Source organism: Lepisma saccharinum, chromosome 17 (assembly GCF_977018435.1).
Source record: "Lepisma saccharinum chromosome 17, izLepSacc3.1, whole genome shotgun sequence".
Lineage (NCBI taxonomy): Eukaryota > Metazoa > Arthropoda > Insecta > Zygentoma > Lepismatidae > Lepisma > Lepisma saccharinum.
Genome location: NC_139245.1, coordinates 25924080 through 25949884, shown reverse-complemented (window position 1 = coordinate 25949884; position 25805 = coordinate 25924080). Strand labels below are relative to the sequence as shown.

At 36.3% G+C, this 25805-nt stretch overlaps 1 protein-coding gene across 1 annotated transcript; it reads right to left on the bottom strand.

Annotated features, from left to right (window-relative positions):
• Positions 1-442: 442 nt before the first annotated feature.
• Eogt (EGF-domain O-GlcNAc transferase) lies at positions 443-24209 on the bottom strand. Its single transcript, XM_083139180.1, has 10 exons — positions 23087-24209; positions 19365-19538; positions 18402-18608; positions 15133-15281; positions 8712-8875; positions 6396-6670; positions 5814-6014; positions 5294-5427; positions 4010-4112; positions 443-3495 (listed from the first exon to the last, which is right to left on the bottom strand). Exons 1-10 carry the CDS (start codon positions 23144-23146, stop codon positions 3346-3348), a joined length of 1617 nt encoding a protein of 538 aa, XP_082995306.1. The 5' UTR covers positions 23147-24209; the 3' UTR covers positions 443-3345.
• Positions 24210-25805: the final 1596 nt, after the last annotated feature.

Here is a 25805-nt window from a genome sequence, read left to right as displayed (position 1 = left end):
AAAACCACAGCATTTAGAGCCGCTAAAATTCTTAAATCTAAGCCCTACAGAGTGACAATAGTGCATGAATTACAGCCTAGAGATAATGCGAGTAGTGTGAATGGGTTTAGAGAGTATTGTACGAGAAATCGGGAGAATTACAGTAGACGAACTTGCACGTGTAAATGCCAATTTCCTTCGGAGATGCCAGGAATGTGTTGCAGCAGAGGGACATCATTTTCAACACCTTCTGTAGTCAAGGTTAGTACACAATATGAAAACTGTAATTTTAATAGCAGACTCTAGAGACTGTCACAGACCCCGTTCACCAGGAAATACAAGTGCTGACGCCAGGCTGCTTGCTGCCGAGTCTCCTAGCGAATGTCAGGGAATGCTCAGTAATATAAGGTAGGAAAAGGATTTGAGTAGGTAGAAAAAAAAATCTGATTTACAAAATGCAGCATATATTAAAAGTTCAGTACGAAATATAGGTATAAAAATTAACATCTGCTGACAAAAGAACAATGCAAATGCTTTCTCAGGAAATAACAAATTCATTCAATCACAAGTTTATACTTAAATTATTAACATTAAAGTTACATATTTTTTTATTTCGAACACTTGCAGATACCTATTCAGATTTTTCTCTCTGCATTCACTGAAATCAATAAATATTTCATTCTCATGTAGAAAACACATGTGTATCAAATACAATGCACTGGGGTGTTATCTTAAAATCTGGCAAAAATTTTGCCAAGAGTGAGATGCAAAGAATTGCTCCCTGGATATGCTTAATATTTATTAAGTACTTAATCTGAAATTCTTCGCTTAAAAAGGCAACTCATTTTCCATTAGGGGTGATAACTGGGGGAATATTTAACTTATAGAACAATACACAGCCAAGTTTCAAAACACTTATTCAAGAACATACATACATATATAAAAGGAAAGTTTACTCTTTAATTTTCACAAAAACAAGACAAATGCACTTACATGTGTTAGCGATTTAATATTAATTATCAAGAAATCTTTGATAAAGCATTTCTTAATAATACTCAAATTAGTGTTTACACATCATCAGGTAGTGTTCTTGATAATTTAAACTGAAAGTACACACTATAAAAGTAAAGGTTTTGCCAATGTATACAAATCTCTAGACCAGTCCCATTAAGTACCAGTATTTGGTTACATTATAATGTTGGCACAAATGGTTCAGTTTTTCCCCAACATATCTCATTTGAATGGATGGTAAAATTTCTAATTAATAATTTTGCAATAGTAATGTACTGTAAATTTTCTTTATATCTTACACATTTGTACATTCTACTCGCATGATCATTCAGAAAAGCTGCCACTATCAGAACTGATGCAAAAAACAACTATACATAAGACACACACACATGCATATATAATTCTGTAACAAATGTAAGTATTATATCTTCTAATTTTCCAAGTAGCATTTAAATGCAGACAAATCTCACTGGCAAAAAAATATGTCATTTGTTTCAATGAACTTCACCAAACATTTGGATTATTTTATAAAATATACACTGTTTAAATTGCCAAAGAAAGTGCCATTTTTAAAATGTAAAGTACGTATCATTAACTTCTGCTGAGAAACATAATTTTGAAAGTATCCTTGCCGCATCATGGTTGACATCAGCATTCCATGCCATTTAGTCTGGTCGACATGAAGCAGTGGTCCAGCATATTACATGAAATTGATACAAAATCAAGATTTTTTTATTCCAAAAGATCAGAATTTTTTGTTTCCAATGATTTCATCAACAAAGCAAATGTTTATGGACACAATACACAATAGTGTATATCTGCATGTAGGATAAAGATTTATTTCAAAACCTGAATATATTCACATCTGTATGGGACCAGATTACTGTGGTTGTTTTGCCTCATGAAAAAAAGATTGCATACCTAGACATAAATAGATACTGTACATGAATTTTAATTATATATATACATTATAATTATGGTAATAAAAGTCATGGGATCGTGAAGCAACTCGCAGACTATTAAAGAAATACTGTAAAAATAGTGGCATTTATTTTTGTCAAAAGCAATAAGAAATTGTCACCAATTAATCAATTCCATTCTAATAACAATGAAAGGAAAATACATAATAGTAGTCTGTATAAAATGAAACTGGTATCAAAATAATAAAAAAGTACAAATGAATTACGCACACAGTATTTAAATTACAATTAAATTAACAAATACATTTTAATTATAACTATCACAAAATACCAATATTATCTATTTAAAACAATAAGTAAAGATTAATACTGCATTGGAAGAGAAAATTATAAAAAGGCATATCAAAATTGTAAATACATAGTGACAAGTACTTAGGCATTACCTACACAGAGAATTGATATGAGATCAATTTAAAAATCTACACCTACCAGTACACATTATGTTTTAGAAAATTTGGAACCTGTAAAATGAATTTTCACAAAGCTACCATGTACAGAAAGTACACATTGATTGCAGTAACTTGGAGTAAATTTAGAATGTAACATTAGATTATTATTATTATTTTAACACAATAGGAAGACTTATTCTGATCAGTTCTGAAGCAATAAAGGTATATAATAAAATATTCTGTACAATTTTCAAAAACAAATGTTCAGTTCTGCAAATATTGCACAAAATACAGCACAATAATATTGTTAAAATGCCTTCACACTGTACCACACCACATTGTCCAATGTTAAATCTACAACAGATCAGAATGTCTCAAATATCTGCAAATAATAAATGTTATTGTTATAAATACACTGGGTTCTTCACACAGAGATAGTTGTGTGCAACAGAATCAATAGTTTTTTTTCTATATAATTTCATTTGGAAGAAATTTTCTTCTTCCAGTTTATACACATCTTAAACCAATGATCTTCTGATAGAATGTGAGAATTGTTATAAAAGTTATAGGTTCTGATGACATAGTAACTATATGAGTAACTCTACAGTTTATTTTAAAGTCACAGCAACTGTAACCGAGTTACTTTTTAAAATTATAAACTAACTGTAACTTCTTTTGACCACAGTAACTGCAATAACTCTGTTCTTTCATTCTGAATATTATAAGTACATGGAAGAAAGTTGTAAGGCATATAAAAGTAAAAAATCCACATTCTAGGAGTAAAGAATATGACATCCTGCAACTCAATAAAAACATTTTTGTTGGAATTGAATCTTAATTGCGTGTTTCAAGATGAAGTTGAAATTAAATGGCACTACTAAAGTAAAAGTAGAATATCTCAGCACCAAAGTAACACACTAACAACATTATGATTTCCAGAACTTGGCTTATAGATCACAGCAAAACTACAATATTTCCCACAATACTCAAAGTTCATCATGGAATTCAAACAATTTCTGGAATAGTTTGTGGTTTTTTACGTGTTTAGTTCCTTTCTCCACTAACCGTAGAAACTCCTCCATATCAAAAGCATAATTTGTAAACTTGGCATGAGCTCCATATTGTGGGTGATGGCCCTATTAAAAACAGACACAAAAAAGATTAAATTATAAATCATTATTCGAAAGTTCATAACTTTATCATTAATAACTTCCAAATATGAATAGATTGCCACACTATGATTTTTTTTGCATTATACTGAATTAAGACTTCATAAAGACGGAAAAAATTCCTAAGCAAATTATACTGCACAACTTTTTTTATTCACTTTGTACACAAAAAAAATGGCAAAAAAATTAAGCTCCTGCACATTCTAACATACACTTTGGTGAGAGTTCAATCCATAAAATGGTAAACAGGTCAAAATCAGGATAATATACTGACACACTTAACAAGTATTTAGTATTTTGCCTTAGATAAAGAAACTCCACATTCAGACATGTGTTTTAAAAACCATTATACACAAGAAAATGACAAACTGTTAATTAATTCATGGGTCATTTATATAAATATCATGTTGATAAAACAATGGAGAAGAAAAGGTGACTGGTAATTATATTCATGTATTATATAATTATGGACATTTCTTACCTCATCTTGCTGGTGGAGTTTATTCTGGTCTTCCCACGTTATATACTTTACTCCTCTTAACCTTGCAAGATCCAAGTAACAGTTTTCATCTTCACAGTTATATCTGCAATCAATGCAAAAGCAGTACTCAGAACAGAAAACTAACATATGTGTTTGTGAAGTTTGTGTGAACATACATGCACCCCCCCCCCCCAAACACACACACACGCACACAAAAAAAAATTGACGTATATCTCTGATCATTGCTACGAAGATGTTCAAATTTTGTTCAAGCTCCTGTTGTCGATTTTACATCTTTTCTGCAAAACATGCACCTTAGTACAGTGGGATGCACAAGTATTGCTGAGCAAATCATCCATGACTATTTACATTAATTTTTGCTTGTATCCTATGCATTTTTAAGAAATAGATTTTTATGTATATTGGCATATAGGTTGTGAGGAGCTTGGTTGGAATTTGGTTCGGTTCTTGGATATATCATTGTGTAAAACAAATAGATTAAATATGATGGACAATTTCATTAGTAATATTTATGCATCCCACTGTACATGAAATTTGTTCACTTTTTGCATTAGGTTTAAACAGTGCTGTAGTCCCAAAATCTTCACAAAGTACACCATGTTTCCATTCAATTTTTATTTTGTTCATAAAATGAAAAAAAAAATGAAAATCATAGCATGTTATTGAATTTTACTTTCTTGATGTTGCTTTTGTGAATTATCAGTTAGTATACTTTTATTACTGCTAATTACATTAAAAATTGAAAAACTTGGAAAAATTCATACAAATAAAAACATTCTATCCATGTTTAAAACTGAAATATAACAGACCTTAATTGTCGAATTAATGATTGTAATCTACTGCCACTTGTTATGAATAAAAGAAGCAAGAACATTGCTGGCACTTTTACATGAGACTTAAGTACTCCAAAATCTCAAGTCATGCAAAGTCAAGCTTTTACATTGTTTTTGATAACAAAAGGCAGATCACAATAAGCTCACTGGAGTTAAGGCCAAATTACACAAATAAATATGAAACAAAAGTAAAGGTGTACGCATTGTAGAAGAAGGTACACACAAATGAGGATGGTTAAGCACAGGGTATACTGCCATATACCCTCGACTACAGCCCTGGGTTTAATATTTAAATTTACATGAACCTTGTCAGCAAACATGCCACATAAACAAAATCTTCTCATACGATGAGTATTTTACCACTTTTGTCAATGAAACTAATTTGCTCATGGGCATAATAATTAGAATTTAATGGAATGAATATACTTACAATTCAAAAATAACACCCCAATCTGGCAAAAACAGTAGATGACTCAAACCAGCTCCATGAATTCCTATAAAAATATCTGTATTATGTGTAATAGATAATTGCTTCTTGAAGTCAATTTCTCTTCCATAAACCACCTGCAATACAAATTATATAAAGTAGTCATTACAATTCAGACTTGATTGATTTCATTCACCCATATAATAAAATCTGAAAATTTAATTTTTGAATTCTCAGTGAAAAGGCAGGTCTCTGGTATAACGTGCCATTGCTCTATCAACTGAGCTACTGATTCAGCCCTGGTTTCATGTGACTACACTGTAGCTGTTTTATACTTGAATGTTAATTTAATGATGATACGATCTATTTGATGCACATTTAAGGTTAATTAATGCTTTTAAAATATGAGAGATTACTGTGCCTATGTGGTTACACGAAATTTTAATGTGCAAGCAAAGAAAAAAGATGATGACAAATTATGTCACAGACTCAGGAAACTTTCTTTATCTACAAGTATTTGTACCTTTTTAACAGCATAATTAGGATTATTTTCTAAAGCAGTAATAAGTTCTTCTTCATTTAGAATTCTTCTGTATGTTGTATTTCTGGACAAAAGAGTGATGTGGATTTTTTTATTCTCCCTGGGTTGGTGTGTTACATTCAGTCTATGAAGTATAAATTTCGAAAATGCATGAAAAAGGCCACTCCTCTCACAGCCTCGGATCTGCAAAATAGAATTAAGCTAATTCATTAAAATTATTTTGTTTAAAAGTTTTTATACAAAAAGGCAGCTAAATATACCATGCCATTCTTAGGGATTTATTGAAAAACATGCTGAAATTCCTACAACTTACACTTTATTCTTAAAAAACAGCCTTGTATCATGTATTGTTACTTGATTTTTAGCATTACCCATCTTGTCTGCAAAAAAAAAAAAAAGGAATATAATGATTCGATAACAATGGCAATTTTTTCCTAACTATACAAGCTATATGTTATTAATTGACTTTGACACAGAAATAATATAATCAATTGTTTTCATAACATGAAAGTAAGAATGAAATTTTTAGACACCCCTACCAAAAAAGAACAAAATGATACTCACCACCGGCGTATTATAGTACAAGCCAAACAGCATCCTGGGTAAAAGAGGGAAGACTACATTCTTGAAACAGACTGTCTTTCCTCTAAATGTCTTCAGGTCCCATATTGGATGTTTAGTAAAAGCCTCAAATGTGGATGCGAAATATGAGAAATAAGTATACGTTTCCCAAACAAGAACATGAATGTCAGTGGAAAACATACTTGGGTGTGATGTGTTCAGATGCAAAGATGCATATAGATTAAAGAAATCACAAAAGTGATGATACATGTTCGATGCTGCAAAAGGAAATTCAAAAATTGTAAATTGTAGTGCCACAGGCAACTGGGGGACAATCACATATCTAGAAATACATTTCGTGGGGGTCCTCCGACCAAGTGTCTCAATAATAATAATAATAATAATAATAATAGCTATAATAATTATATTTAATTACATTAAAATAATATTAATTAAATGTGTAAATTAATTAATATTGCATTGTTATTAAGTGAATAGGTAAAAGGATGGTAATAGAATATAGATATAACAGCAGCACAGCATGTATTAATTATCAAACTTGCATATAGTTAAGATCACCTAATTAGTATATACAGAGTGTCCCACACAGGGGTTTACACTATTTGAATGTTAATAACAGAGAAAGTATTACAGATAACCTGATGGAACTTTTTGTATCTGGATCTGTCATGATTAGTGCTTGTTGTCATTCATTTGTTTTTCTTTAATTTCAGTTCAGTTGCCAGTAGTGTCAAGTAATTGACAAGATGGCTGGGAACCTTTCCGTTGAGCAACGGAAGTGGATTTTAAAGTGTTTTTGGAAATGTGAGAACCTGAAAGAAGTGCAGTCGATGGCAGGCAGAATTTGATGTATGGACTTCTTGGGGGATCTTGTAAAAGTTTGTACCACTGCTTCCATCCCTCTTTCGTCCGATACTGATTTCTTCCTGCCACACCGTTCCAGATCACACACAGTTCCTGCCTTCTCAAACTTGTCGCGTAATTTCGTAATTGTTACACATGACGGTGGCGCAGTATCGAATTCTGCCCGCCATCGTCTCTGCACTTCTTTCATGCTCTCACATTTCCAAAAACACTTTGAAATCCACTTCCGTTGCTCAACGGAAAGGTTCCCAGCCATCTTGTCAATTACTTGTCACTACTGATAACTGAACTGAAATTAAAGAAAAACAAATGAATGGCAACAAGCACTAATCATGACAGATCCAGATACAAAAAGTTCCATCAGGTTGTCTGTAATACTTTCTGTTATTAACATTCAAACAGTGTACACCCCTTTGTGGGACAATCTGTAGAAACAACTGTCCTGGCAAGGAAATTAATGGCAAATAGATAAAGATATGAATATTTATTGAATAACAAAAATTGAGTCAGTTAGATCCAATTGACGAAAAGTAAAGTTCCTGATTAATATTTTATGCATATTATCATAAGCAGTAGAGTGCATACATCTTTGGAACTGTCCATCAAAGCCGTATGATCCCAATTCCTTGCCTCCCAATAAGTTCGGCAGAAACAAATAACCATTGATTATGTAATAAATGCTAAACAAGTATATTTTGATTATTTAATTTTAGTTCCAGGGGGGGGAAGGAATATTCAAAAAAATTTGTAACTTTTACCAGTTTACCATTCATCTTCAATGTTGTGATTAAAGAGGCAATGAAAAGAAAAACACAATAAAAAAAATCTTTATGAAAGTGAAGAGTATACCTGTAACTACATTGAGTAATTGTACAATACATTCTCAACCTAAATTTATTACGAGTTTATTAAACATATCTTCAGTGTATCGGAATGGCTAATAATTTGATTGAATTCAAAACCTTTGCAATTTTATATAAAAGGCATATTCAAGTACAGAAATTTAAATTTTAAACGTTACATAGAGAATTGGATTATTATGACTAAGATTATCATGAAATAAATAAATGTTTAACCCAAACAAAAAAAAAGTAACAGATCCTGCCAGTCTGTAACTGACAAACTAATATGGTAAACATAAAACCATTAAAAGATAAATAAATTATTTACTACTTATGGGTAACAAGCTGATCTATGTGGCAGAGTGGTTAGCACAACACACTACAATAGCAGAGGTTTCTGGGTTCGAATCCCAGCCTGGACATGGGTGTTCTTTGCAAGTGTCCCTTCATCAATTTCATCATATCACCACTCATCCTCATGTTAGGGATTAGCTAAAAGTATCAGAAAAGTGAAGAAAAATAAACCAAATCAATCATGGGTAACATTTATATGCTAAAAAAAAATACACTTAAAAGAGAAACTAAAACTTACTAGCATCTATTTTTAAAATGAAGGTAGGTTTATCAATAACAATATCACAGACTCTTTCCTCTATTGGTCGTTTAGGAAGACTAATAAAATTACGAAGTTCAGGTGCCCAAGACTGTAATGGTCCCATGTGATCACATTCTTCTTTCAACCGCTCTTTATGGAACCTATAAAATCGTGTTCAGATAAAATTTAATTTTCCTTAGTCAACATTAGTTTTACTTGAATATAATTCAATGCTAAAGTTTATATAGTGTGTGTCTGATAACAGGAAACAGTACACAGATGCTCGCTCAATAACATACATTGCTGATACATAGGCTGATTTTTTAGTAGTGGCAACTATTTATTTTCTAGACTCATAGCATACATACATGGTTCTAAGTTTACAGGCCTTCGATGTAGTCCCCAGTGTTCCGTACAACGTGTTGCTAGTGATGTGGAAGCTGTTGGCACTGCCTAATCTGTTTATAGTGTGAAGAGAACGATCTACTGCCAGAAGAATGTCTCAAACTGTTCGGAAGCGAATCCCACGAAGTGGTTCCTTCATCTTAGGGATTAGGTCGAAGTCACAGGGACTTAATTCTGGAGAGTATGGGGGATGGTAGAGCACTTCCCATAGCCAGCGATTGCGCCCGAGCATTGTCATGCAGAATGATGGGTAGGTTATGCATAAAGTGTCGCCCTTTTCTTCTCAGAGCTGCTCGCATGTCGTTTTGTAAAAACATTGTCGTGCTGTGCAGCCTCTAGCACATCCATTTTTTTTTTTTTAACCAGCTCCGCTGCTCCTGCTTCATAAACATCGTGACTGCACTCCGCGACCACTCGCTCGCAACTGCTCTGTTCTTCTTGTCACTGTGCACGGGCATGTTGTGGGAAGAGTGAGTTAATTTGCTTTCAGGGAGGTTACGCATGTAACTAACCTTTGGTATAAACGACTGCCTGGCTCCGTTGCACGGTGTCGCTATACCATAGTTTTCACTACTAAAAAATCAGCCCTTGTATATACAAAGCTGATGGTTTTCAGAACATGTTCAGAAGGTACAGGGAGGTTATTTCAGTCGTTTACCGCCAGCATGTCGCCAGCATGTCGGCGGGTCCTTCATGCAACAGGTCCCGGCAAATTGCGTTAGAGGAAGTCCGTAACAGAAACCGCTTGTTTTGTAATGTATCCACTTTTCACAATTACAATTGAAATAAGCACGTACCTTGTCGCAAGGATGCTGTGTGGAAAAGGTGTCCTCCCAAATACAAATATTTCTGGCACCTTATTTCTGACATCTAATCTTAGATTAGACATCGCTACTTTATCCTCAGTTGACAGAAAGAGAAGACAGCATCCCGGCGCATAAAGCAAACCGAAAGCGTAAAATGATATTTAAAAGTAATAATAATGATGATCACTAACCTCCTGTGTTATAAGAGATGTTGAAAATGACTTCCTTCAACAGCAATACAACATGTTTGTTAGGTTCAAGAGATCCTGTATCTCGTAATTACCTGACCACTTTTCTGCAAGAATTCGTTTTCACGTAATTATCGTACATAAAAACTGTTTGTTTAAGACTATATTTGTTTAGCGGCATAACTAATGAATGAATAACAATTAACACACAATAAAGCACTAGCAAGAACACAGTATAAAAAACACGCGTACTGATAAAAGCAAACAGAAGTGAACATGAGGGTAGGGTACACTCACTACGTCTGGTAGCCGACAGTGTTGCTAACCATTTTTCGGCAATGTCCCTACAACTGACCACATGTCCCTACGCCAAGTAAAGCGACTAAAAAAACATCACCTCATGAGCATGCAAAACAGAAGATAAAATATACACATTTACTTACCAAATCTTTCTGCTCGGTGCTTCCACAATTAATGAAGGAACGAATTTACAATACAGGACCCCTCCTCGATTTTTGTAATATTTCGCATACTCACTAATTGAGGCCTCCTAATCGCGAATTTGAAGTTAAAATTTGTGGGTCACGTGCAGAAATTGCAAAATAAGTTAAATTGAGTGGCCCGCGATCGGCACGATTGCTCATTATTTACCGGAAGATTTTGTGTTTCTAATACCTAAAAAACGAAATCTACATTCCTGATATTACTACGACATAAAGTTTTAACTATGTTCGCCTATCCTAACCTAACCTTACCTGAATGGTTCGTGGGGCTATCCGTCAATGGTTTGTGGGGCTACCCGTGCATGGTTTTTCGACCCCAAATTTTAACTATGTTTGCCTTGCCTAACCTAACTTAACCTAACCTTACCGAGAATGGTCAGTGGGGCTATCCGTGAATGGTTTTGCGCTAATTGTGATTACGAACCGATAAAAAAATCTTATTTTCGTAGCACTTTAACGGTAAACGTTCATCATCGAAGACACCATTTTCGTATCCGGCAATTTTACAATCGATGCACTGTTGCCAAACTTACCTGTAATCAAATGAGTCCACACTCCACATGTTCTTCTACATCGTGACTGTCGCTGTCACATGTAAGCACCTTCTTTGGGCAATATACCGAAATCTATAAGTATATTAATTAGACCACGGCCATCCTCCTGCACACTCCACCTAACAATCTGTACAACATTAACAACATTTTTACTGTTCCCTTCCGCCATTCTTACACGATCCATGCTCTCCAAGTATGAAATCAACAGTGTGGCAACACTGTAGACAGCGTAACTAATTGCGAACGGCAATTGTTCATATCAACAAATATAGCTACCATACTTGTATACGGAGAATCATTGCGAGAATTGAAAAGCTTATTTTACAACTTCTACACGTTAATGAACAATTTTTTCACATCACCCCAACATGTTAACTTGAGATAAATCATCACGACTAATTATTTCGTGAGTATAAGACGTAGCATAGAAATTACAGAATGGTCCGGTATTGTAAATTCTTGCCTTAATGAATAATAGGGGTGTGCGGGACAGAATTTTTTGGGTCCGGAAGGGATTTTTTTAAATTCCGAAATTCGGGACGGGAAAAATTTGCAATTTCCCGACGAAATCGGAAAATTTTCGGGACGGGAAATTTCCGAAGCCCTGGAAATCTCGAATTCTACACGTCAATTTCACTTTAAGTGTTTGTTTTTGCATCTGTAGAATAAAAACTTAAAATTTCCGATAAGTTCCAGAAACTTACAATGCAGAAAACGACGAGAATCAACGACTTTTTAAAGTGACCATTCGGTATTTCCCGACTGCTCGGGATCCCAAAAAGTCGGGAAGTCATTTCCCGAAATCGGGATCGGAAATTTTTTTCCCGATCCCGGTCCCGACTTTTCGGGGTCCGCACACCCCTAATGAATAACGTTGAGTCATTTACTGTTGATTATGTTATTTGAAGTCATACATGCTGCTACTGCTGTGAAGAGATAGATGTTGGTTGGTGATGCTGTACTTCCTGCAGTCTTTAACAATTCTGGTCCCATTCTATTTCTCTTTTTTGTTTTTGTATCACTTAACATTGAAAATATTCTTTACGTTTCCGCGTTAGAATGTGGCAATGTTAGCACCATTTTCGCGAGACTGGAAATGTTTTCAAAAAAGAACTTGCCTTGAAAGTTCTTGTTAAGCGATAACATGTTCCAAAATTCTGATGGAGATTTGTTAGTTAGTTCTTTTTTCTCCTCCTCGCTAAAGTATCCAGATAAACTAATCTATTCATTCCAAACCGAGAACGAAGAAAGTGCAACCGACTGGCGAGTAAGCTTTGCACCTTTGAACAATAAAATGTTATTTTCCAAGATTGAAAAAAAAAAGGTCCCTACGTTTTCCCTCATTTGGCAAATCTGTCCCTACGCGGGCGAAATATAGTGAAAAGTCCCTATGCTTAGGTACATGTCCCTACGGTTGGCATCACTGCCGACAGCTGCAGTATGAAGCGCCCTCTCGCGGCTGACAACTCCCCCGACCCCCGATAAGCTGCCGGCGCTCTCGTGACAACTGAGGACAAAGTAGCGATGTCTAATCTAAGATTAGATGTCAGAAATAAGGTGCCAGAAATATTTGTATTTGGGAGGACACCTTTTCCAGCATCCTTGCGACAAGGTACGTGCTTATTTCAATTGTAATTGTAACTGTAATTGTGAAAACATTACAAAACAAGCGGTTTCTGTTACGGACTTCCTCTAACGCAATTTGCCGGGACCTGTTGCATGAAGGGGCTGCCGACCGGCCGACACGCTGGCGGTAAACGACTGAAATAACCTCCCTGTAGTTGCATGGATACAAATATGAAAGTGCCCTTTTCTTTTATGTACGACCACTAAATTGTGTTCTTTAAAATGCAATGCAAGATCTCTTGATTACAGCACACTAGAACTGAGCACCTAGGATATCATCAGTACTAACATCATGCATGCCTATCACGCAGTGACAGGTTAGCAACTCTCTCTCTCATGGGGGATAGATTGCTTCTTGTAGCCATCACCTAGTAGATTCATTGAAAGTTCACTGCAAGTTTTAGACAACATATCCAGAGTGATCCCTTAACCCTAGGCTAAGGGAAACTTTACCATCCTAGATTTGCATCACTTTGACCATGATGTAATTTAAATGAGAACATTTCTGCAAAAGGTGTAATTTTTTGATAAAACCAAAGTGTTGCGATTACTGTTTCTTTCGGGTTGAGCCGATACCAATGCATCAGTATCAGATTTTATTTACCAATACGAGCTGATATTTTTCCGATATTTTGTTCATTCACGGTGTCCAAAAGAAAAGCCATGCAACACTCTCGTATTCTACTTATCCTGGAAGTTGTGTAAAATTCCAAGTTTCAATTTATTTTGTACCGATGTTATGTGTTTTTCTTGTATGTACGCATTGCTTGCATTATAGAATTATTTTCGTGTAGTTTACGGTTATTACAAGCATAAGAAAACAGTTTTTCTTTGTGACGTTTCAGGAGAACACACCCTCCTTTCATCAGACATTTATTTTCATTTTGACTAAAGATACAGTTATAACAATGGTTAGTAATTTGTTAAACAAAAAGAATTAGTTATATAATGGATATTACAACAATGTAACATTGACAACATCCATTATATAACGGATTCTTTTTGTTTAAAAAATTACTAACCATTGTTATAACTGTATCTTTAGTCAAAATGAAAATAAATGTCTGTTGAAAGGAGCGTGTGTTCTCCTGAAACGTCAGAAAGAAAAACTTTTCTTATGCTTGTAATAACCGTAAACTACAGGAAAATAATAAAAACAATATTATGTGGAAACAAAAACATATTTTGTGATTATATAACAGATATTTTTACATTCTGGTGTAATTTTTTAATATTTTAAAGCAAAACTATGGTAAGTTGATGCTTATAACTGGCATAGAATACTCACCCACTAATATTAATCAATACTTTGAATAACTTTTACTTGTTACAAATTTCAAGCATCAATATCGGTAAGAGTATTGATATCAGTTCAGCCCTAGAATAAATATGTGAAATTCCTCAGGAATTGCACTATTTCTCCAATGCCTTAAAAATCAGAAATTTTGAGCTGTTTGGGACAGAAAAATGATTCTCCACAAAAGATGCAGTAAGGAATGAGTATTGGTGTTTAACCTCTTGTTTACCAGGTAGCTCGATTGAGATACTATCGAGATACTTATCAGGGACCAAATATCTCAATCGAGATTCTTTGACATGTTCGTAGTTTTTACGTCATAATGTTGCTATTATTTGCTGGAATTGCGATTTTCTTCTTTTATATTATTGTTAACACATATACTGCACCATACAGATTCTTGCACGTCTTGTTCTTCCATAAAAAGGTGGGAAAATGGCAGCTTCCTTTGAAACTGAGTCAGTGGAGCACAGACATGTTGTTTTGGGGGGTACAACAAAAATCGTGTTCTATTGCTCATATGGTAATAGTGCAATTATTTTCTTGTTCCAAACATGCCTGCGATCATTTCCATGTGTATTTTGACAATGTCATGTACTTTGTTGGCCAGGGAAGGGGGGTGGGAGGGGCTTTTTTCAGAAATTTTGGAATTTTCCCATTCCTCCCCTCCCCACCCATCCATATATACACTCAATGTGTATATATTGTATGTAGTCCGAATCTATGGTTCATTCCGCATATAACGATACTTCATTTGTCTGTCTAGGGCAATTAGCCTCCGATCTACAGTCATCTAATTGAAACTCTGCATTTTGCTAAAAATTGGCCCGGTCCCGGGGGGGCTTACATGGCAAAATGGGCTAGGTAATCAAAAGGTTAATACATGCTTATAAGCATGAATAGAAATTGAATCAGCTAGAAAATATATGTGTATAATGATGTAGATAATATCAGTTTTACACAATTGGCACTCCAGCCTTGTACAGGACCGTGATACAATTAGAATTTAATTGATAATAATTGTAGTCTTATGTCTTACCTGCAATAACCACCTACTTGTCCTTCTTTTAACACATCAGTCTTATAGCGTAAAGGCTCTGTTCTGTGCACCAAATCGGTGAAATTGAACATTATATTCCTCCCCCTGCAAAACTGTAGATGCTTGCTGCATTCAAGCGAAGAATCTTCCTACAACAAAGAATGAACACAATTTTTATGCAAGATGTTAAAATCATCATAGTCCATGAACAAGAACAAAAAAAGGGCACACATTATACTTCTATAAGTACATTACTACTAAAGCTGAATCATGATATACATTCAATATAAATAATTCTATTATCCGAATAGGCCTACTACACTATGTCTCAGGAATCTCTGGAGCGACCGAATGAAAAAAAGTCCTCCATGTAAGTATGACTCGAGAGGGCTCAAGCAATGAATGTGTGAGAGGGGAAGTAAGAGTATGGAGAAAAATTCTGCCACAGCCGTTTGCAGCAGCATGCACTGATTTGCTCTGATCGTTCGCTTTCTCCTCTTCCCTACCATCATACGCAGCCTTGCTCCACAGCAGACAGAGTGTAGGTGATCTCTTTTTTCATAGACATGTCCTACACTTTGAGCATCACATAATTTGCATTGAGAAAATGCATTTTTCCAAATGAAGAAAACTAATAAAAATTGGCTGTCCTCAGAAGTAGGTTTAAAAACTCATTAGTGTTATTGATTTTATGTTTTACAATTTTGTACTCAAGAATTCATATAAAAGTTCATTTTTTAAACTACAGCTGGGAAGGAATAACCTGGCAGTAACGTCACTCCCTGCTAAGTCAGCGTTGCTAACTCCTATGAAAGGAACCATGGTACGAGTAAGAGTACGAGCAGTAAGGATCGCGGTACAACTACCAATTTTCAGTTTAATGTTAGCACTGCTAGATGTTTATTTTATGTTTGTTTATTTTAATTATTTCATATAATTCGGCTTTCAGCAAACCTTCTGCATGCGGAATATTGTGAGATGATAGCCACGACTTCATTTCATTCTTCTGCTGTTTGATGTTGGGATTTTTTTCAGTAACTTGTTATGGTATGGAGGATTGTCACACACAATAACAAGTTTGGGGGCAGATTGGAAATAAGCTGTTCTTCCAACCACAACATAAAATTGTTAGTGTTCATCTCCTCATGATAGTCACCAGAAGTTGTTTTTGAAAGGAACACTAACTTCACCCCTTCCACAAATCCACTTTCACCACCGGAATGCACAATAATAAACCTGGGACCCTTTCCTGTTGGCACTTTTAACCCCCCCCGAATCTTTGGAATCCAGCCAAACTTTGGGGACAGTGTGGTGTGTGTTCACGAAACTTTCATCCATGTAAATGAAAGACTGGCAGGGTTGCTCTCTGCACAGTTATTTAACTTCACGCAAAAATGATCGCCGCAAAGCAACGATACTGTTTCGTTCAAGGAGTAGCTTCATGCTGTTTACGCTGTGCTTTTTAAATCTGAATCCTAATTTTCTTATGATCATACGCAACGACCAACGCGAACCCATAAAATTAACATTTTCTTGCAGTTCCTTCATCAGTTTATGTACGGTGACAACAATGCCTTTCGTGTATAAATCATGGATTGTTCGGCGCACGACTGCTTCATCAAAAGAATCCAGATTTGTTACACGTTGCTGGGATTTCGGTCGGTTTTTGCCCGCAGTTGAAAAAGGTTTCCCGCTCGCAATCGCAACACTTTTGTCTCCTTCAAAATTCTTCACACAGATCTTTCACTGACACCTGTCGCCACGGACATTCTGTGAACAGCTGTGGTTTTGTTTTCATCGCAATCAAAGTACTTATACACATTGAAAACTATTTCTCTTCTATCGCTGTGCAAGGGCTTACCTTTATTTACTCCACTGCTCATTGTACAACAATGACAAAACCAGCCAAAAAAAAAAAAACTCCCTAACAAAGAAACAAAATAGCCTGCAATCCCTCGCTCGTAGCTGCACTTTGTTAGACTAATGTAGCAGTGTGGGGATTTGCACGCCTGCATCACCCCTCTCGGAATGATTTTGATTGGTTTGCACGTCACCTTGTCGTCCGCTCTAGCGAATGAGCCTTCGCTTCTGGAAGGAGAGGTGAAGGTGGGAGATGATGTCACTGCCAAGCTATTTCTTCTGCGCTGTAAGAACGTGTTAATTCCATATTATTTGCTAACAATTTCTAGTAATACATATTATTTACTGTAAAATATTGTCTCCCGACATTAAAAAAAAAAAATTGGGAGCAACGTATCCTGTATTCTGCTTATAGTGATCTGTAAAAAAAGTTGGTGCATCATGCACCTTTTTGGGTTCTGTGAATTATCGGAACAACGTGAACGAGGACCAATGTCAGTCCAAAAATTTGGAGGACACAAGAAGATGTGTGTGGCAAATTTACCTCATTTCTAATAGAGTGATCTGATATAAGTAGTAATAATAAATAACTCATGGCCCTACAGCTCGTAAGCGCCTTGGCGTATCTCTCGACTGCCAATCTCCCTCCAACAATCCTACCTAGAGGTGTGGAGATCTTCAACCACTAATAGGGTGACGTGGGGTCAGCACATCAGTCATTATAGGAGATATCCGTGACCGGGTTATGCTACTCACTCGTAGCTCCCAAATTTCCTCATGATGCTGGGTTGCCACCGGTCCTATGCACAGGCCAAAAACCCAGAGACAGAACCCATGCTGCCCTGCAGTCGAAGCCCAAAGCACAGCACCTTAGAGCGCATGACCATGAAGGAGGATGAATTTGAAATCAATATAATATCTATAGTATTATCATTACTATGGTTATATAAAAACCTATTAGATACCTAGTGCAATATTACACATTCACTTTATTAGGAGCACATCTAGACACTGCATTTATACATATGTGTATCACTGCACTTCAAAGGCAACCAACCCTTGAAATTAATAGGTTCTTCAGAGAAATCAACAAGGAAATAGGGGGTCATTGACCCACTGCATCTCCTCGTGAATTACGCTGATTTTTTTTTAAATCGACAGATTTCAATGTTTTACGTAATATAAAAGTGGTTTCAGCGTGAGAACACAAATAATGGAGATATTTGATCCCAAAGTATCGTCCGCCTAAGTAAAACAAACTCCTACTCCATTCTTCTTTCACTCCTTTTTCCCATAAAAATTCCCAAACAGCAGCAAATGTAACACTCCTGGCATAACAACAGTGACAAATTACAAGCACATGGTTATTAACAGAGTCCACACTATAAATAATATACTTCACTACTTACCCTGAATGTGGGTTCACACATAACCATGAATTCCCTGAGCTTTGTTTTAACGTAACCAAAATCTGCTTGGTTGTAGAAAAGTTCCAGCTGTTCGTCTTTGGATTTAGCCCATCCCTGATGGTCAGACAGACAGACTGGTGTGGAATACGAGTGCTGAGGTTTGCATTTATCTTCATAGCCCCAGCATAACTTATGTCCCAAATACATCTGAAATAAACATATCATTCTAATGAGTATATTTTTAAAATAAGTATTGATTAACAGATTTCTCAGGGATTGGAATGAATTAGTTGAATCTCTTACAAGCTTCAAACAAAAATTTTCAGAAAAAAATTAATATGAAATGGAAGTTTCACTTGTTTAAAGTTAGTTTCCAATTTCTGTATGGAAAATGGGCCTGTTTTATACAATTAACTTTTTATGTAGATGTTACTTTTTACAATATTTAAACCTGCAAGATGTCTGTATGTACATATGACTAGTAAGCAGAAGGATTTTCTAAGGCATATATTTCTGCAAATGTCTCAGTGTTCATTATGGATCCCTGGAACAGGCTTTATTAATTTTTTTCTTAAAATTTTGATTCTAACTTATGTAAAGATATATTGTAAGCATTGTGCCCCTCAAAGTGGGACACCCTGTATGGTAACACACATTGCAAATCACTAAGGATGGCTCTGCACTTCACACTTGACCAATAGAAATATACAACCATTCATACTCCAAGAACATGAAATAATATATGATATCCCATTGCTTGAAATCAAGACTTAAAATTGCAGCAGTCAACTATTTTCAATAATATGAATAAGACAGGAGTCAACATTTCACTAAATGCAGCAATGAACACTTGAAGCTAGTGTAAGTTACTACTTACTTAACAATTCTATATCATGTTCTATGCAACACCAACAGTCAGAAACAAAACTCTATGTGATGCATTACACATTAATGTTTACTTGCCTTGTATGGACATGTAGCATCTGCTTTACACTTCGTTGCAATATCTGGGTAAGCATTAAAGTAGAATGGAAAATGTTCATGAGGTAGATTAATGTCGGCAAAATCAATATCACCACCCAAACACAAAGAAAAGAAAAATACTGGGAACCAAAGGATCCAATGTTGCATTTTGCCCTGAAAAGAAGAAAAAAAAGTGTACAGCTGTTGATATGTTTTTCAATCCCTGCACTTAAATTATATTCTAGATTATTTTATTCAGCTCCCCATGCCCTTTCAGGACTTGTAATAAACAACTATTATCACCAGGTGGTGAGGTAAGTAGAATGATATATTTTCACTACCTAGCTTTTTAAAAATAAGTACTTGTGTTGTTATATTTCACACACTGTAAATGCTTTAGTTAAATCACTCACACTACCCACAAAGAATTACATGGAAAAGAAAGAAGAGTTTTATTATTGGTGGCAGTAAATTAACCTACCTTACCTACATACTATGGAAATTTCTAACCGCCCCTAATCTAACAAACAATTCAGAAACAATAATTATTCTTCAAGGCAACATGTATGTTTAAAGAAATCCCAGCATAGTTGATATGGTAAAACTTTGATAGCGTCCCAACGGATTTCTTCATTTTTACACAAGAAACTACTTACTGAAATGAGTTTCTGTAGCATTTAGAAGTTCTTGTTGGTATTTTCTTTCATCGAGAAAAACCGATTTTGTCCGTATATGCTAAATTGAACGAAACTAGTGCTAATGGAACCTAACCTAACCTTGTAGGCATACCTCGTCCCCGTGATGGTTTGCGGGGTTATCGTGAATTTTTGGGGCCAACGTCAATGTTTTTTGGGGATAACGTCAATGATTTAATAATTACTCTTTAAGTCAAAAATTGAACTTTTTTCGTGAAAACAGCAAAATGGCACCTTGAAGAATCTTTCGCAATGCAGAATAGGTAAGTACAAATGATAAAAATGACGAAAAAAACGAGTGAGAGGTGTTGGGATGCTATTGAAGTTTTACCGTTGATATAACAAGACCTGGTAAAATTAACACAAAGGCAAGGTTCACCCACCAGAAGAAGGTAGTCACTCTGCTTACAAATAGACATTACTTGTTGCCACCAAAATTTCCTCAGGTGACATTAGGTTTGGCATTTAGATCATTGAGAAACGGTAACATTATAGTATAGGTGAGACAGATTTCTTCAAATTTACAGGAGAAAGTAATTACGGAAATCATTTTCTGTAGCATTGTGGAAGTTCGTGAAAGTAGTTTTGATCCATTTTAATGCGAATACATATTGTTTTCTGCGAAAATATCTGTCCGACACGCTGTTTCTGCTGCCGCCATTTGCTTTCTGCCCTAGAGCACAATGCTCTGTGTGTTAAGATGACGTAACCCTATAGTCAGTGTTTCAAACTCGACGTATTTTTACTAGAACATGACGTGTCGAGTATTTTTCTTTTTTAACTATGCTTGCCTAACCTAACTTAGCCTAACCTTACGGGGGGAAATGGTTTTTGAGGCTAACGTCAATGGTTTGTGAGGTTAACATCAATGGTTTGTGACGTATTAGCATAATTTCAAATCCGGGCACGAAAGTGGGTATTTTCTGGTGAACGAGGTTGCAACACTGCATAAATCGACAAAACACTCGCACAACGTCCTAAACCAGTATGCTATCGCCCGCCATAATGTGTTACAGAATCGAAATAACAAGTAACAGTAAGTACTCGTAAATAAAAGAAATAGATATTATCTTAGTTAGAAATGCATTATTTCACCTTAGGAAATGTTCCGCATTCCAAAATAGTACGTTAGCAATGTAAAAAAGTGTGAAATATATGATTTATAGGTGTGTCACCCATACTATAATAGTACCTTGAGAAACCACTGCGGTCTAGTTGGTACGGCATCTGGAGACCCGGGTTCAGATTCCCAGGGTTTGGTGATCTAAAGTTGGAATTGTTCCGGCCTTGTCCCTGCAGCTCTGGGGTTCACGCAACATCAAATAAATGGGAACATGAGTTTACAATACCGGACCACTCTCCAATTTCTATAAAATTTCACCTTCCTGATGACGTATCTGTAGTTCATATTTTGTTGTTACTGTTGTTCCTTATTTCCCACAAACCATCCACGGGTAGCCCCTAAAACCACTGATGTTAGCCCAAAAATTCACGATAGCCTCACGAACCATCACGGGGACGAGGTATGCCTACTAGGTTAGGTTAGGCCTGTTAGGTTAGGTTCCATTAGCACTCCTTTGGTTCAATTTAGCATATACGGACAACATCGGCTTATAGCAGCAGCAATATCGCGTATTGTGCTCTCGTGCACAACATATCCAGAGTGATCCCTTAACCCTAGGCTAAGGGAAACTTTACCATCCTAGATTTGCATCACTTTGACCATGATGTAATTTAAATGAGAACATTTCTGCAAAAGGTGTAATTTTTTGATAAAACCAAAGTGTTGCGATTACTGTTTCTTTCGGGTTGAGCCGATACCAATGCATCAGTATCAGATTTTATTTACCAATACGAGCTGATATTTTTCCGATATTTTGTTCATTCACGGTGTCCAAAAGAAAAGCCATGCAACACTCTCGTATTCTACTTATCCTGGAAGTTGTGTAAAATTCCAAGTTTCAATTTATTTTGTACCGATGTTATGTGTTTTTCATTAGCACTCCTTTGGTTCAATTTAGCATATACGGACAACATCGGCTTATAGCAGCAGCAATATCGCGTATTGTGCTCTCGTGCAGAAAGCAAATGGCGGCAGCAGCAATAGCGCGTCGGAAATAGATTTTCGTAGAAAACCACATGCATTCGCATTAAAATGGATCAAAACTACATTCCCGAACATCAACAAGCTACAGAAAATGATTTACGTAAGTACTTTCTCCTGTAAATTTGAAGAAATCCGTCTCCGTCATAGTAAAGTGTTACCCAGAAAGAAAATGGCGGCAGCAGAAACAGCGTGTCGGACAGAGATTTTCGCAGAAAAAGACATGTTTTCGCATTAAAATCGATTAAATCTAGATTCACTAACTTCCACAATGCTACAGAAAATGATTTCCGTAAGTACTTTCTCCTGTAAATTTGAAGAAATCCGTTTCCCTTATACTATAATGTTACCCTGTTCTTATGGTAGGGTACGTTACGTTCAGAAAACATAGTTTATTTCGTTTTTTCTCGATTTCCATACTCGACCGCCAATTAATACATGCAGATTCGTGATTAGGAGTTCACAATTAGTGAGTAGGCGAAATTTCATAGAAATTGGAGAGTGGTCCGGTATTGTAAACTGGTTCCTAAATGGGTACCTGGGGATAAAGACGACCGGAGCGTGGTCCTGATCACCACCTCCAAAATGGCCGAGATCGAGAATGTGTGGGACCCTATACTTAAAAGGCCCTACGCATTCAATGAACGTATCCCCATGGTGTGGTGTTATATGCACGGGGAACTTGGCCTTTAGATCAATCATTGAACAAACGTGTCTGCCACTCCTCTTACACAGTTAGTTCTATGTCAATGCTCCGGTCTACGTTGTCCACTATACGTGTGTCCGACTAGTGGATCAAAAGTACCACCTCGCAACTTTGAATATATATATCATATATTACATTGCCTAAACAGTTGTGTCATGTTTACACATTAAAACATCGGACATCTAGGTAACATTTTTACTGTCACCTATAAACTTACCTTCCTAAACTGAAATAACAAAAATAATGACTTCTTCTTCTTCTTCTTCTTCTTCTTCATGCCCCTCACCGCTTGTATGGTAGCAGTCTTGGGCAACGGTCTGAAAACATTGAGGGCTGGAAATTCGCGCACTAGTATAAACAGCACAATATTTTGTTCCACTTCACTTCACTGTCACTATAACACTGCAATGATGAGGGATGATATCAAAAGCGAAGTTCACACTGTCGAGCAAATCCATAGAGAATCCACATAGTAGAGGGGGAAGGTGATGAAAGTAAAGAGGGCAAGGAGAGAGGAAAAGGAACCTTTTTTCGAAGGAGTCTGTTAAAGAGTGCCTGACGTTGTGTATTCCATAGCGGGCATTGAAAAAATAAATGAGTGGGGGTTTGTTTATGTTCTCCACAGGTACAATTGGGAGAGGGAGTTTGGTGAATTCTTGCCAGATGATCGTTTGTGGTCACGTGTCCCGTTCTAAGGCGTAGGATACAAGTGATCACTTCACGAGGCATTTTTAGGTGATGAAACCAGGGTCGAATAGGGAATTTATCGATGAACCATTTATAAGTAGTGGTTTGTGCCACTGCGGCATGAACCCAATTTTCCCACTGGGAATGAATTTTTTTTTTGACCCGAGGTAAAAGATCAGTATAGGCAAGTCGGATAGGAGAGGGGGAAGGAACGTCCGCAGCTGTTTTGGCATAAAGATCCACTAGGTCTTGATAAGGATTAAGATTGCTATGCGCTTTGACATAAGTGAACTGTACTCGTTGGTCGTTGTGGTGGAGGTGAAAGTACTCCTGTAAAATTAAGGTGGGAAAGAGTTGCAAACGATAAGCTGCCTTACCACAACGAGCGATCGTAAATAATACACTGAGGGCATCTGTGAGAATTAAAGTTTGCGTGTAGTGTGCTTCACGAGCGTGGAGCAAAGCCTGATAAATGGCATAGCACTCTGCCGAGTAAATAGACGCTTCTGACGATAAGGAAAATTGACGTACAACATTGTATCGAGGGACATAAAAGGCACATCCAACGCGGTCGGCATCTTTGGAACCGTCTGTGTAAATAAAAGTGTAGTCGGGCCATAATTCTTTGTAGTATTCGTGTCGACCGAAATCGGTATAATTAATATTAGGGAGCGGGGCGGTGAGTATCGGTAAAGTGTAAATCAAAGGTGATGTAAATGTGAAGCTGAGATGGTAGGCGTCTCGATCAATATTATAACAAGACAAAAAGAAAAGCCGAGGGCGAAAGCGATCGAGGGTTAAAGTTTCGTTCAGTTGTCGTTGAATAGCGAATACGGTATTGAAGGGGTGAGGGTGTCGTTCCCATGTTTTCAATATGTATTTCATGGTAGAGTATTGGTATCTGAAGGAGAGAGGCGGTTCAGTACTCTCTCCATAAACGCTAACATTGGGACTAGAGGCCATTAAGCCGAGGCAAAGGCGGAGTGCCTGACGTTGTAAAATATCCATTTTTTGTAGCCAGCGATCAGACATCCCGCCCAATACGGGAGCCGAATAATCAAAAAGTGAACGAAAACAATTCTTATAAAACAATAACATAATGGAGGGGTGGCCCCCCCATTTGGTAGTGGCAAGCCCTTTCAAAATGTTTAACAATTTTTTCCCTCTTGTGAGCAAATATGTAAGATGTGGTTGCCAAGTTAATTTACGGTCAAAATGAATCCCTAAGTATTTACAGGTTTGAACCACCGGAATTTGATGTAAATGAGTTAAATTGTTAGGATAACGAGTAAGCATATACTGATTGAAAATAATGATCTGAGATTTCTCCGGGGAAAATGATAAACCGCGTAGCGATAATTGATCTCGTAATTGAATGATAAAGTTGCGTAAGTCTAAGATGCCTCGAGTGGCATCTGATGTACTATTATAGAAACAAAAATCGTCAGCATATTGAAGGATATGATGATTAGAATTTAGTGTTTGATGTAAGTATTGTGTATATATATTAAAAAGAATTGGACTGAGTGGGGAGCCTTGTGGGACACCACTCCGGATTAATCGTGGTCCCGTGACATTATGGGGAAACCAAAAAACCAGTATGCGTTCTTGATATAAATGCCATATTAATTGTGCTACCACCGGATGAATATGAAGAGTATCAAGAATTTGGTATAATATTGGAATTTGAACCGAATCGTAGGCATGAGCAACATCTATGAATAAACTAAAGCAATATTGTCGCAATATTTGGCTATTCTGAAGTGCCACTGTAAGGGTACATATAGCATCTTGACTGCCAAGCCCGGTGCGAAAACCCATTTGTGAGGGAGGAAAAAAATTGCGTTTCTCTAAATTCCAAGATATTCGGTGTTGTAAAGTTCTTTCAAATAGTTTAGCCATAACTGGTATGAGAACAATAGGGCGGTAAGACGTAGCATGCATAGCTGGTTTATTTGGTTTTAATATCGGAATAACAACATGTTGGGTCCAACCTCGCGGGATTTTACCCCTACGATAAACAAAGTTAAAAATCGCAGTAAGAATATTAAGTCCTTGTTCTGGTAAATGTTTGAGGATGTCATAAGTGATACCATCATATCCTGGGGCAGTAGATGGGATGTTCTCTAGAATATGTTGAAGTTCCGGTATTGTAACAGCTGGGAAATCTGCTGTGAATGTAATGTTTGTCTGGTCTATAAAGGGGGGAGGTAAGGTGACTGTAGGAGGTGTGAGGAGATCCATAAATT

Excerpts from the sequence above, each read along its gene's own strand:
- Eogt (XM_083139180.1), bottom strand. The coding sequence starts at position 23,146 with ATGAAGAAGAAGAAGAAGAAGAAGAAGAAGTCATTATTTTTGTTATTT. Across the intron at positions 6,015-6,395 it reads TGTACTATAATACGCCGGTG|ATCCGAGGCTGTGAGAGGAG; the intron begins GTGAGTATCATT and ends TCTATTTTGCAG. Across the intron at positions 3,496-4,009 it reads AACTCCACCAGCAAGATGAG|GGCCATCACCCACAATATGG; the intron begins GTAAGAAATGTC and ends TGTTTTTAATAG.